This window comes from Tachysurus fulvidraco, chromosome 11 (genome assembly GCF_022655615.1).
Source record: "Tachysurus fulvidraco isolate hzauxx_2018 chromosome 11, HZAU_PFXX_2.0, whole genome shotgun sequence".
Classification (NCBI taxonomy): domain Eukaryota; kingdom Metazoa; phylum Chordata; class Actinopteri; order Siluriformes; family Bagridae; genus Tachysurus; species Tachysurus fulvidraco.
Window position 1 is genome coordinate 16034066 of NC_062528.1, and position 13223 is coordinate 16047288.

Below are 13223 nucleotides of genomic sequence, written 5' to 3' on the forward strand. Positions count from 1 at the left end.
TCTCAATCTTCCAACTATACACACAGATATCTATAAATGTTTACCTATACACATATTCTATGTGTAATACACGTGGAGAGGCATCAGCACAATTTCAATTATCAGGCTGATGAAAAACTTATTACTGAATTAAATTTTAGGAAGTTATCCTGAGTGGCTTTGGACCCCTGAATAACCTACTGTACATATGGATAGTATTGGTGACACAGAAAGCAGTGTCACCTCACAGCTCCAGGGTCTTGGGTTTGATCATGATTCTGTATATACAGGAGTTCTGTGCATATTCTCCACATGCCCATATGGGTCTCCTCTAAGATCTCTGTTTTCCTTCCACCACCTAAGACATGCTAGATGTGTGAGTGTATAGTGCACTGTGAAGGGCTGATTTCCCATCCATGCTATATTCCCTCCCGACTCACGAGATACACCACAACCCTGACCAGGATAAATTGTTAACTTTTATTCATAAAATTCATAAGAACTTGTATACCTTATTAATTGATAATGTGAAGCTTTAACTTGGAGAGAAATTGGATAAGGACTTGGACTGAACAAGGCCTTTCAGAGAAGTCAAACAGTTTGATCCAGTCATTTGAACTGAATTGTAGTCATGTACTGCTATAAAATATATGCACAGAAAAGCATAAATAAATGATCAAATATTCATGCATTATCGTCCTTAATGAAGCCTTAATGGTGTCTATTTGTGAAGTTTGATGTAAACCTTGTTAACAGTTGGTGCTGAAACAACTACACAAATCTTCTGTAGCTACTAAACAACAACAAACTCCCCAGTGACAGGACTGTAGAATTAAATGGAATTAAAATGGAATTAAATGCACATCAGGAAGAATACAGGTAGAGAAGAAAAAGCAAACTGATTTACTCACAAATGTTGACAGGCCTGGTGCAAAAAAAAAACCCAAAACAAAACAAAACAAAAAAAAAAACACAAACGTCCTTCAGAATAATTTCCGTGTAGTGGATGTTTACATGCACACAAATTGCAGTGATTTATTAGTGCAAATCCAGCGTCGTTGCATAGGCTGACATATGGATGGCTTGTAGCAGCTCACTGCGTGTATTGCTTTGCAAAATAAATTTCCATCTGAGATCTTAATTATAGAGTTATAATAATCTATTTACAAACAAAAATACAAATACACCCCATATAAATGTTTCACGCTCGATATTGTACGTCCATCCTTCCTCTCCTCCTCCTCCCTTCTTTTTTTCCACTCTTCTCCATCTCTTTTTTTATCTACCTTCTTAATCCCACCCGTACAGCTACAAACACCGCCCACTAGGTCAGCACTGGTTTATAGTTGATACACGAACGCCGATTGTGTGCTTATGTTGAAGGACGTGTCCTCTGTCCAATCAGCGAGTTCTATTTTTAAAAGGAGGCGGGGTTACCAGGATACGGGTGGGGAAGTAAAAACCCGTCTCACTCACTTGCGACGTCACGTAAGAACGTGGTGTGCGTAGCTTTCCTTCAGCACCGACCTGCTTGGTAAATTTTCTGCCAGCTGGTAAATGGCCATTAGACTGAAATGCGGTTGAATATCTTACACGTTTTGGACTCTACTAGCTTTCTTGTCTCCAAGTGTCATCAGTGGTCCATGTTCAGCTCAGCTCTTTCCTCTTTATCTTCCTCATCTCATCATCTATTTAAAAGGCTGATGAATTATTAAGGATAGAAGATATGATTCTGCTCCCAAATCCAGATTTTAATCATCAAGTGCAGTGTTCATACAGGGAATTATTTTACATCCATCAAAACAGATACGTGGTTTTGAGGAACATGTTTATCATGTACATCAAATCTTTCAGTTTTGGGTTTTTGAGATATAATCTGCACGTTTGTGTTGTTGTTGTTTTTTGTTTGCTTTGTTTTGTTTTTGCAAATGAGCAGCTGTGTTAATATAAACCATTTTACATCAAGATTTGGTCCCAAACCAACAAGAATAAAACATGGATGTGGTCACATTTGTGGAACCAGTGGAAGCTGCCTGCCAATGTCATTTTCTAGACATTCATTTTGCCCTAAGAAACAAATCGGTTATTCTGCATGACATTGTCTTGTACATAACCAGATGAGCCCCTGGCCTTGACCACCGCATGTGTAAAAAAAATCTGGACACACACCCAGAGCATCTCACATGCAGAGCTTAAACGTTTTGAGCTAAACTCAGGCTTAAACGTTTTGTTAAATTCCAAGATACACTAAAAATAAGTACACTAAAAATAAAAGTGCCAGAAAATGTTCTTCAGATCAATGTTTTGTTTTTCTAGTGAATATTTCAGTCCATGGTTCTCTGAGACTGACTGACTGACTTATTTATTTTGCCTTTAAAAAAAAAGGTTTTCCACCATACAAATCCTTCCAGAAAAAATGTGTCACTTGTAATGAGGGATTTATATTTAGTTCTCTGTTGGAGCTTAAACAGTTATAAATCCATCAATCAAAAGGCATTTAGAGAATGTTTCTTAGAGAATGTTTTTTTTTTTTTCTCTAGCACTATAATAAAAAACATTTTGGATACCCTTATTTTTAAAGTCTGCATATGCTGAAATCATGCCATTATCCAGTCTCTCCCCAAGATGAAACAAGCCCTCGTTATCTCAGACTGGATGAAGGCTACATTCACGTTCCCTCTGAGAAGACATCCATCAGCATTTTCATCTTTATTTCAGCTCAGGCTCCATCTTGGTTCTACATATTGCATCTTTCTCTCACTCTCAGAGGACACACAAGGAGTCATGAGAGAGAAGAGTGAGATGTGCGAGATAGGACATTGTCATTGTACGTCTTGTTCAGGCACACAGCTCGACTCAGGAGAAGCATCACATGACCACTGACAAAAACGTATCTTTCTCTGCATTAGGGTCATCTGAAGGACAGAGATGGGGTGGGGAATGCAGGCTTTACTGGGGAGAACGTTTTAATCAACAATCTTAAACTACAGATTTCAAAACAAAAAGTCAACAGAATATGTGAGGAAAATGATCAGGAACCATGTGTCAATGGTCTCGTTAGCTGCTGCCACACCTCAGCTTAAATAATTCCTTATGTATGCACTGGCTAATCATTTTACCAAACTCAATACTCATGATTTCTGTATGTAACTAAACATTTTTATTAACACGCTTATCTGTTCTATACAATACGATCATGTAGCACATAAGATTAAATGTGTTCATATGTCTTGAGGAAAAGGAGTAAGTCAATACAGCTAAGAACTGTTGCATTGAAAATACGATTACACACATGAACAGAGAGGAAGCTATAACTCGATTGCATGAAACTTCTGTTATACATAGAATATATGTATAATGCAATAAACATATTGTTCCATCAGACATCTTTCATCTTCTTGAAGAAAATCCTTTACAGGCATGAAACAAAACCTAGAAACGCTATTCAAGAAACCAGCATTAATCTAGCATCAAGAAATACTTATTTAACATAGTCATAACTATGCAACATAGAAAAATGTAATTACTGATCAAAAGAAAGATTTATCATATCACATAAGTTATAACAAGCAATTCCTGCTTAATATTTTTACATGATACATCAAAACTTGCCAACATTTGTTGTTGAATAAAAATAAATAAACATTGAATGCAAGAAAAACTGAACATAATAAAGCAAGGACAATTTTTGCAATCTACTGAGCAGCACGTCTTATAGATCCTCACAGACTATGAAATATCTAAAGCTTCAACCTGATAATCAACCGATTTACAAGTTCACAACTATTGAATAATATACAGTCTAAAATAAAAATAAATAAAGAGAGTTGGTGATCAGTTAAGGCTAATTTTTATTCTGATTTTGTAAGTAAGGTCTCCTGGAAGAATCCACAAAAACAGGACATGAAGATAATCAGGTGAATGTAGACTGTGAGTATGTATTGCTTTGGTGTGAAATTACTGTGGGTTTGTTTACTATGTAGTAGATTCACTAGAGTTTTTGTATATTCAGCTGCATCGTCGAATATCGAATCAGTGTCTTATGAAATGAAATCGTATCATGCTACAGCAGATTCAGTGGAATCATCAAACCACTGCCTTAAAAATCTAATGCCTAAGGTTCACATACCTAATAAATATGTCTTCAGTGATCGTTCTCAAGAAATGTTAACCTTTGTAAATCGGAAGTAAAACTCACACAATCCCAAGGTCTTGTGTTCTGCAGCTGGTGGAAAATGGAAAAAAATTTTACAGCTTCATGACCTTAAGCTTGTCTGGGTTAAAGAGGTGTAAATTGACTTCAGTGGTAATTATTGAGGCAGCTGTTTATTGCTGTTTAGCAGCTGACAGTTAAAAGTGTTCATCTAGCCTGGTTTTGCAGTCAGGTCCAACTTCCAATAATAATAATGTCTTTTTAATACTATTTTATATTTAAAAAAATGTCTAAATATGCTCAACTGCAAGGATAATTGACAATTGCTATTTTAATACCATATTTAACTTACTAATATTTTTAAGCTAGGGTTTAGAATGTCATGAATGGCTTGTACATATAAAATTCTTTTGAGTAATAATAATAATAATGCAAAAAATTTAATTCAATTAAAATAACTGCAGTTTGGTCAGTTTTAAATATTAAGTATAAGTATGGCCAAGATCTTTGTGTGAAAATAGATCTTACTAACTGACAGTTTTGTGCTGTGTTTTATGCACATTGCCTGTATTGTGTCTCCTCTTAAAGTAATCTTAAAGTTAAGACTCTGGGTGATATCCTAAAGCAGTAATGCTTTTTTAGGTTTAATTTGTTTTCATGCATTAATTTACAAGTTTTGCTGTTACTCTCAGTACCAACAACATCCTCTGCATCCCAGGGGGTCTTTTAACATCTCACCTTTCATAATATATTGCAAAATGAGTGTGCTTGCCACTGCATTCTAATTACCTGCTGATCCGTTACACAAAATTATACTGGATTTGGTTTCATTAGACTGGAGCTGGGTTTAATTCTCTCTCTCAACATTCATCAAAGTTATTCACAAAAAGCCCATTTCTTTCTTATCCCTTTCCCGATGCAAAGTGCAATTACAGAGCCAATCTTCTCACAGATGGGAAATAGAGGGACAGTATAGGGTCAAATCCAACTAAAAAGAAATATACACAGTGCAACAACCTTGATAACTATTTCAAATGTACATTATTCCTCATGCTGCTAGATTCTAATCAGACATATTGTGGCCATAGACACTGAGACTAAACTGCACCATATTTCTCCTAGTTGTTTTAAACAAGATTTAGACGGTTGTCTCTTGTTTGTCCGTTTGCAACAAAAGACCGGACATTATAACAATATGATAATATAATATTGTAAACTGATGATTTACAATGGATTTGGTCATCGTTTGAAGTACAGGCAACATTTGTCATACTTTCAGAAAAGCATAATGTGATACTGTTGCTCACAGCAACAAGTAACTGATTAGACATTCCCCCTCCTGCAAAAAACAAATCTCTTATGATAACCTGGTATTGGTGTGAAGAGTTTGTGTGTATGTATGTGTGTGTGTGTGTGTGTGAGAGAGAGAGTATACATGGTCTCCTGTGATGCTCTCCTTTCCATCCAGGGTGTGCTCCTCCAGGATAAAGCAGCTACCGAAGACGAATGAGTTTTCATTGTTTCTTCATTCCTATGTTACATTATTTTGCTCTTTAAAAGAGCGTTAAAACCATTGTTTGCATTGGTTCATTTTGTTAAAATCTGAGTACCATTTAGATTCATATTGTGCACTGTGGAAATGTCTTCAAGTATCAGCAAATTGCTCACTCCTACTCGAATGTTCCCCTTCATGTGAGCCTGAGGCGAGCCTTACTCACAAACTCACACTCCTGTGATGCTGCTTGATGAGCTGCTCTTGTTTCTCAATCTCTGTCAACTTTTTATCATCCCTTTGTTTCCCCCTTTCCTCCTCTTCTCCTGAAAGGCTAACCGAGTCACTGAGCTGGCCGAGATGCTCAACAGAGTCACACTTCTCCAAATCAGAAGCAATGGTTTTAAAACTAAAAACAGAATTTGTGTCCGAGCCCACTCCAGATATTGGCCTCTGTTTCTCTCCCTCCCACCAGCCAGACTCCCTATGTCTCTCCACCCACTCTTGTGTCTTAGCCCCTTGACCGTCCACCCATTCACTTGACTTATTGCGGCCTTCGTAACGTCCACCTTCACTCCTCATCGGGACTACCGCCTCGGCTCCTATAGGAGGACTCCGTGTTTTGAAGGATGTTGTAGATCCGTTCTCAGAATGGTCCGGTCCTCTTTGGGCATGGATCTCCTCGCTAATTTTCTCCAAGCGCTGCAGAGTGTAGGAGTAATGCTTCTTCACTTCACTCACACGCTCTTCTAACCGAGTTACCTTCAATTTGTGCTCCTGCAAACATGATACAACAAGTCTCAGTACGGTCGGCTCGACTCGCCCAAATATGAGGGGGGGAGATGAGCAAAGACAAAGACAAATGTTTATGCAGCAAAACGGAATACGTTTACCAAAATAATCAAGTCACAAACTTTATCATCTCTGCACTGAAGACTGTGGTTTAAATATAGTTACTTAATTTTATTATCAAAAGACTGCTATTCCCAGCATAACTGCATACATCTTAAACTTACATAATGCATAGAATCAGCTGATTTATTCCGATTTACTAATTGATTCTATGCATTGATTCCTTGTATTCAAGACACTTCATGTAATATGCAGATCTGTTCTGCTCAATATTACATAATCATACATAATCTTTATAAGTTTATTCTGGTAACACAATAAAACAAGTGTCTGTTACTTTGCACTGACATCAGGGACTTTCTCTGCTGTATTATATACGGCACACTACGGCTGCGGTCAGATTGAGGTTTGAATGTTTTTTCCTATTTCCATTACTATGTAAAGCAATGATAATTTGTATGTAGATAAAAAAACCGAATTAAACTACATGGCCAAAAGTTTGTGGACCCCTGACCATTTCGAACACTGTGATTTTTAAAAATAAGTTTTGTATATGAATCTTGTTGTCGTTCTCAATAACCACTTTGTCCTATTCAGGGTCTTGATCTGTAAATGAATCTCCCGTGTAAATACTGTTTGATCATGTTGCAAGCAAAGTGCAGCTGGATATCTAACTGACCTCCAATATGGAGTTAAATTGGACTTTGAGTTCGAAGTAAGGCTTCGATTTGATAATGGTCCTCTTGAGGGATTTCTGTAGGGTCTGTACACGAGCTTCTGCTGCCTGACACAGCTGAGTGACGCGCATGTGCTCTCGTTCACTCCGTAGCCGCTCATCCTCGGCCTCGTTTACCTATTTAAAAGTGAAAACAGACGAGCATTCGTTTTACTGACTCTCAACAGGGATGTAAAAGCAATTCTTATGCAACAAGAACAAGCCGTGTTTAAGCGGAGACATCCAGACACATGGCCTAAACCATGCGCTGACATATTTTCAGTAATCCAATCATGATCATATAGCTTTTTACCACAGAAAGAAACAGTCAGCCTATTTTTATCTAGCAGCATGACAGTGGAGGTGATAGTGATGAGCAAATGTAGGTCTATGCTGCCATTTATAATCATTGTCATGGTTACATTTCAAAAGCTTACACAGACACACTACCACAGTCACCGATTGTGTGATTCTAACAAGCTGGCTGCCACTTTTCAGTAAAATATTTGGGATTTTGGGCACGCACAGACCCATTTCAACAGGAATTAAACATCTTTGGTAATCCAATCATGCTTGGACCAAATCTGATGCAAAACCCACAGAACATGCATTGAATTTCGAATGCAATAAACCGTGATCGGATCAGCTCCGAAAGGTTTTGTCTACAGCATGACAGAGAAGGCGAAAGTGATGACTAGAAATTTGTCATGGTTAGATTGCGTCATGCTTACGCTGTGTTAACCGCATTGTTCTACTGCAGCGATTATTTAGGAGTGCTGTACCGATTATGAAAGGCTAACAGCTTATCAGAAGTAAACATGATCAGTGGTATAAAAATAATTTCCTACTCATGCCACGCTGACAGTTGGCAGACTTCCCACACTCCACCAAGCTTATTTGCATTTCACTCAAGAGAAAGGTCCAATTTCAATGTGTATAGCCAGGATCTTTCCTTAAACAACCACTAATATACTTTTCCGTCACCTGTTAAAGCAGCCGTTTTCAAATTCACACTTCGTGCGGCTAAGAAAAAATAAATAAATAAATAAATAAATAAAATTAATATAAACACGGTCAAGGCATAATTATGGGCAGATCTGGACTTTGGGCAAAAATAACAAGGGTATATAATAGGGTTGAGCATTATGATGATTATAATATCGCTCACAATAGATTTCTGATATTCAGTCAGTTATAATATCAATTATAAATTCATCTGATTGGAAGCAACTGAATACAAATTTATATGATACAAGATACAAGATTTTCACCTTGGTTTTTAGTATTAAACAAATTGGTTTTGTAAATAAATAGTTTTTAATACAACATTACAGTTTTGCTGGCAATACGAAATGGTGCCATCAAGTACCATATGTACATTAGTGTACTCTAATAAAAGGTGGTGTAGATTGTAAGGTAGATACTTTGGCAGTGGCATGATTGAGCATCTCTTGCCAGGTTTGATCCAGAGTCTTATCTGCTCCAAGGCCCTGCTCAGCCACGTACACCATCTCCCGTGCAGCCGTGTGCATGGAAACAGCTCGCTCGTATCTAAGCGCAGCCTTCTGGGTCTCCTGCTGGGCCTAAGAGGTACATAACAAAATCAGAAAGCATTAAGAGAAACAGGGCCAAGCTGAGTAGGAGTAATCAAATGATACGGCAAGAATGTCTCCTGGAAATTCTTTTACCGTTATGCTTAAATATTCTAAATATTGAAACTGGTTCACACAGACGCATTCATTCCCTAAGACATGTTTAAGAATAAAAGTACCTCTTTAGCTAATCTCCGTGCCTCATAATAAGGTCTGGCTTTCTCAATGCAAGATCCCAGTTGAGAGCTCAGTGCATTGAGCTTCCTGGCTGAATCAGTAAATATTTTCCTGTAGCTTGACCTCTCTTCCTAAAGGGGTAAAATATAAATATACAAGTCATATATTAATGCATAAACAACTGTGAGATGTTTGACCTGCGTCCTGTTTTAACAATGCGCTCAATATGTACTGCATCAGAAGTTTCTGTCATGGAAAAATGAACACATAACATCAATAGCACATGAAAAGAGTGATGTTTTGTGTTTAAACATATGTTGGTTTCCACGATATGCTTTTTGTAGCACATTCACACAAAATAATACCCAGTGAAGACTCCCTTGAGAGAGAATAACAGCAAAGCATCTCATTCTCTAATACCTAAAACATTCAAAACATTCTCATATAATCTCGCACCTTTGAGCTAAACATTTTAATTTTTAAAATTAAAATACACTTATTTTTGAGGATGTGGACTGCCGACAGGTTTTCAGTAACGGTCATCCCTTTTCAGACATATACACACTCATGAGCTCACAATGTGCTCACTTGTACACCTACTCATTCATGCAATGATCTAATCCACCAATTGTGTAGCAAAAGGGCACTGCATAAAATCATGCAGATATGAGTCAGCAGCCTCAGTAATGTTCACGTCAACCATCAGAATGGGGGTTAAATATGATCTCATTTGTGCCATATGGGCTGGTCTGAGTTTTTTAATATACTGCTGTGTATTTCAATACACTGCAGAACTCTTGATATTTTTACAAACAACTGTCTCTAGGGTCTCCAACCTCGTTCAAGCTGATAGAAAGGACTTGTACAGCACCTCAGTACACCTCTGTACAATTGAATAGAAAAAAAAAAATCTATGTATTGAGGTGGATGCGCTACAACAGCAAAACAACCTGTCAGACCAAGTGCAGAAAGCTGAGGCTCAATCCTGACCCAACCTACTTTGAATCAACAGTCCAGGCAGTCCAAGGTGGTGTAATGGTGTGGAGAAATGCCACAAACTATATGAGTATTGTTGCAGACCAAGTGCATCCCCTAATGGCCACAATTTAACACTTCTATTTACAACTTACCACTTTAATTTACATCTTCTAATGGCTACTTCCAGCATGATAATGCACCGTCACAAAACAAAAGTCGGGTTCTTTAGGGAGCTTCCCAGATACCAAATCTAAATCCAGTAAAATACATTTAGGATAAGAACGGGAGATTCACAGCATGAACGTGAAACACAAATTTAGGAAATTAAATAAACCAAGAAATGTGTAATATCTTGTACATCCATGCCATAATGATTGTGTGTGTGTGCAAGAAAATACAAAGATGAGGGCAAAGATCTTAACAAAGAAGATGTTTATTCCAGCGTAGCAGTGACAAAATGCATGAAGTACTTGGGGTTCGTTGGAGTCAAGAACAACACAGGACAAACCCTGCTCAAACATTTTATATGGTTTTTCCTCTTTAAATGAGGTTTTCGCTTTAAAAAAAATCTATTTCAGTGTCTGTGTGTCATTCAGCACATGCTTTTGATAGGAAAAATAATCACAAAAGATTCTGTTAGTGAAAGTAACTTCAAATCATCATTTATATGATTATTTTGCTTTACCTATCGAAGGGTGTGAACAGTTATGGAGTTAACATTTACTCCAGCGTGAACTAACACTTTACAGTTTGTGACATTTTATAGATATTTGAAATTGACAGATTACGGCACTGATGTTACCTCTAGTTGCAGCTCCAGCTGGTTAATCTCCTCACTGGCTTCATTCAAATGCTCCAGCTCCTCCTTGATGGAGCAAAACAGTTTCAGTTATCCAGTAAAATATTCATCCAGTGTCTTTCTGACTCTGAACAATCTCCTACCCTAGGAGTTATTTCTCTTGTACCTGAATCCTAGGGTCCAGCAGCTCCTCTTCAGGCTGTTTCTGAAGCACATCTGTCTCCTGCACCTCATGTTGTTGATGTTGTTGCACTTCACAATTTTCAGTCTCTTCCCTTTCCACAGACTCGCCATCAACGGCCCTGTCTTTACATTGTAAACCACAATCTTGTATTCTTTCTCCAAGACTTTTTTCACAGTTTTCCTTTTTCTGAACAGCCACAGAACCTTGAGGATTCTCTCTCAAGCCAGACAGCTCGATCTTCTCCATGTTCTTGTGCAGTCTGTGACCAGAAAACAACACGAATCGATATGTAACTCTTAAGCTAACGAGCTAAAAACGACTAGACTACAACTACAGCACACAGATGCGATGCTAATACATGTTTGTTTACATTAGCATAGCTAGCTGTCCGGTGCTAGCCAGCTGACTTACAAACATCTGTTATAAATCCGACGACCATAATTCAGTGTTTTACAATGCTGTTGAACTATCTACATAATAAACATATTGAAAATCACACAATTAAAAACGTTTTTATAACAACATCTGCACGCTCTCGGGTAAAACAAAAAAAACCGCTAGCTCAAAAGAGAAGTGAAAAGTAACATTAAATACGAAAACGCGTGGGCGTGCGTGGGTGGCTCGGCTTCCGTAGACCGATGACGAACGATGACGCTTTTCGAAACGTGTCACGAATTTATAAAAGCTTGCTCAAGCGTGTGGTCCGTATATGAGTCAGAGTGCTTTATTTATGCGTTTAGCTCGCGTGTAAATTAAGCAAAGAAGAAAACACCTAGTGGACTTTGTTTCCAACCTAGACATTATTTTTATTTACTTTTTTCCATACTACAGTTTGCTAAGGATAATTTTTTTCAACATAATTACACATTCACAAGTATTAAACAAGTTAAACAAGCGGCTATAAAACATTCATTCCCTTTCTTCTTTTTCTCTTGAAGTAGAAAGACAAACTAATGAAACACAGCCCCAAGCTGATGGAGCTGTTATGTTCTTTCCAGCTTCCTTATCATCTAACTAAATGAATCAATACAATGTATTATATGGGAGCATATTGGGTTTTGTGATGAACACATTTGGCTCGCACGTCTGGGGTTGGAGATTAGACTCCTGTATCCGTCATGTGGGGAGTTTCCTCCTGATACTACAGTTTCCTCCAACAGTCTTAAGACGTGTATTTTTGGCTGATAGGTATCTATAAATTACCCCTGGTGTGTGAATGGGTGTGTATTCTGATGGCTCGATATCCCCCGAGTCCCCTGAACCCCTGTGAATCTGTTTAAGATAAATGATACAGAAAATAGATGGATGACTTATGGCAATGTTATTTTCTTAGAATATATTTTCACCACAATTGTTTGGAAGCTTTTATTATTTAGTAGCGTTTAGCTGGCAAAGATAGTCTTCCAATTTGACCAGCTCCGCCTGTGTCTTTGGAGCTGGTAGGTGGTGGACTAAACTTTCTCTGGATGTCCGAGCAGCTAAATCACTGGCTATCTTTAAACGAAGGGTGGAGACGTGCCTCTTCCTGAAAAACTAAAACTAGGTCTTGTTTGTTTTATGAGTATAGTTATATATATTTAGAAAAAAAAACCTTAAGAGTTTTAGGTTGATAGTACCCTAAGTCTGTAACCTAGTGAACCAGTGTTAATGTATTCATTGGTTCATTTAAGACTTCATAGCACTTTTGTACGTCCCTCTAGATAAGGGCATCTGCTAAATACTGTAAATGTAGCTGGTCAGACCAAGTGCAGAAAGCCCTCATACTTGCAGACTTTCCAACTACTATTATAAAGCGCAGTAACCATCAGACCACTGTTGACAATATGGCTGGTGTCTCATTCTCACAACACCAGGTATGCCGACATTCTAGTGTCTATCTTGTTTCTGGTAAGCAATGTTGTTGGGGTTTTAACCAATGCTTTCATCAGTCACTTATTTAGACACCCCGACCTAGTTGAGGCACCTTGTAGGAGCACAATTAGAGACTTCAGTTCTTTCTTCTATTTAAAGTTGTGTGCTTTAGGCTTTTACTAGTTTAACATCCTGACTTCTGCTTTTTTGATATGTTTGCTTATGTTTTTAAATCAGCAGTGACACTGTTACACACATATCACTGCCCCCAAATAATATCTGCAATAATCTTTTAGCTAAAACCCACATCAAAGGCTGCTGTACCGGATAAAGTTTCCATAAGATACAAGTCACAGAGGTTTTGGTTCTTCTTGCTCTGTACAGGAAAACTCCTCCATGTCCTGTTGTGGCAGTGCATTAATCTTTGTGCTTTCATAAACATGGTTTCATT

At 37.8% G+C, this 13223-nt stretch overlaps 2 protein-coding genes across 4 annotated transcripts in view; both read right to left on the minus strand.

Annotated features, from left to right (window-relative positions):
* Positions 1 to 1242, minus strand: part of gabbr1a (gamma-aminobutyric acid (GABA) B receptor, 1a) — a 44450-nt gene extending 43208 nt beyond the window's left edge. For 2 of the 3 annotated variants that reach the window (XM_027147963.2, XM_027147961.2), the window contains exon 1: positions 891 to 1242. The gene's annotated coding sequence lies outside the window, so the exon portion shown is untranslated. The remainder of the gene's footprint in view (positions 1 to 890) is intronic. The other variant, XM_027147964.2, reaches the window with a different exon arrangement.
* A 1882-nt stretch (positions 1243 to 3124) lies between these two features.
* Positions 3125 to 11556, minus strand: sh3bp5la (SH3-binding domain protein 5-like, a). The gene is made up of 6 exons (XM_027147972.2): positions 10904 to 11556; positions 10741 to 10803; positions 8963 to 9091; positions 8616 to 8774; positions 7156 to 7329; positions 3125 to 6401 (listed from the first exon to the last, which is right to left on the minus strand). Exons 1-6 carry the CDS (start codon positions 11165 to 11167, stop codon positions 5847 to 5849), a joined length of 1344 nt encoding a protein of 447 aa, XP_027003773.1. The 5' UTR covers positions 11168 to 11556; the 3' UTR covers positions 3125 to 5846.
* Between the last annotated feature and the right edge of the window lie 1667 nt (positions 11557 to 13223).

Bases quoted from the DNA above. Each gene is read 5' to 3' on its own strand.
- sh3bp5la (XM_027147972.2), bottom strand. From the start codon at position 11,167: ATGGAGAAGATCGAGCTGTCTGGCTTGAGAGAGAATCCTCAAGGTTCT. The intron at 7,330-8,615 runs GTATCTACCTTA...ACTTTTAAATAG, and splicing joins TCAATCATGCCACTGCCAAA to GTAAACGAGGCCGAGGATGA. The intron at 6,402-7,155 runs GTCAGTTAGATA...TCATGTTTGCAG, and splicing joins AATTTAACTCCATATTGGAG to GAGCACAAATTGAAGGTAAC.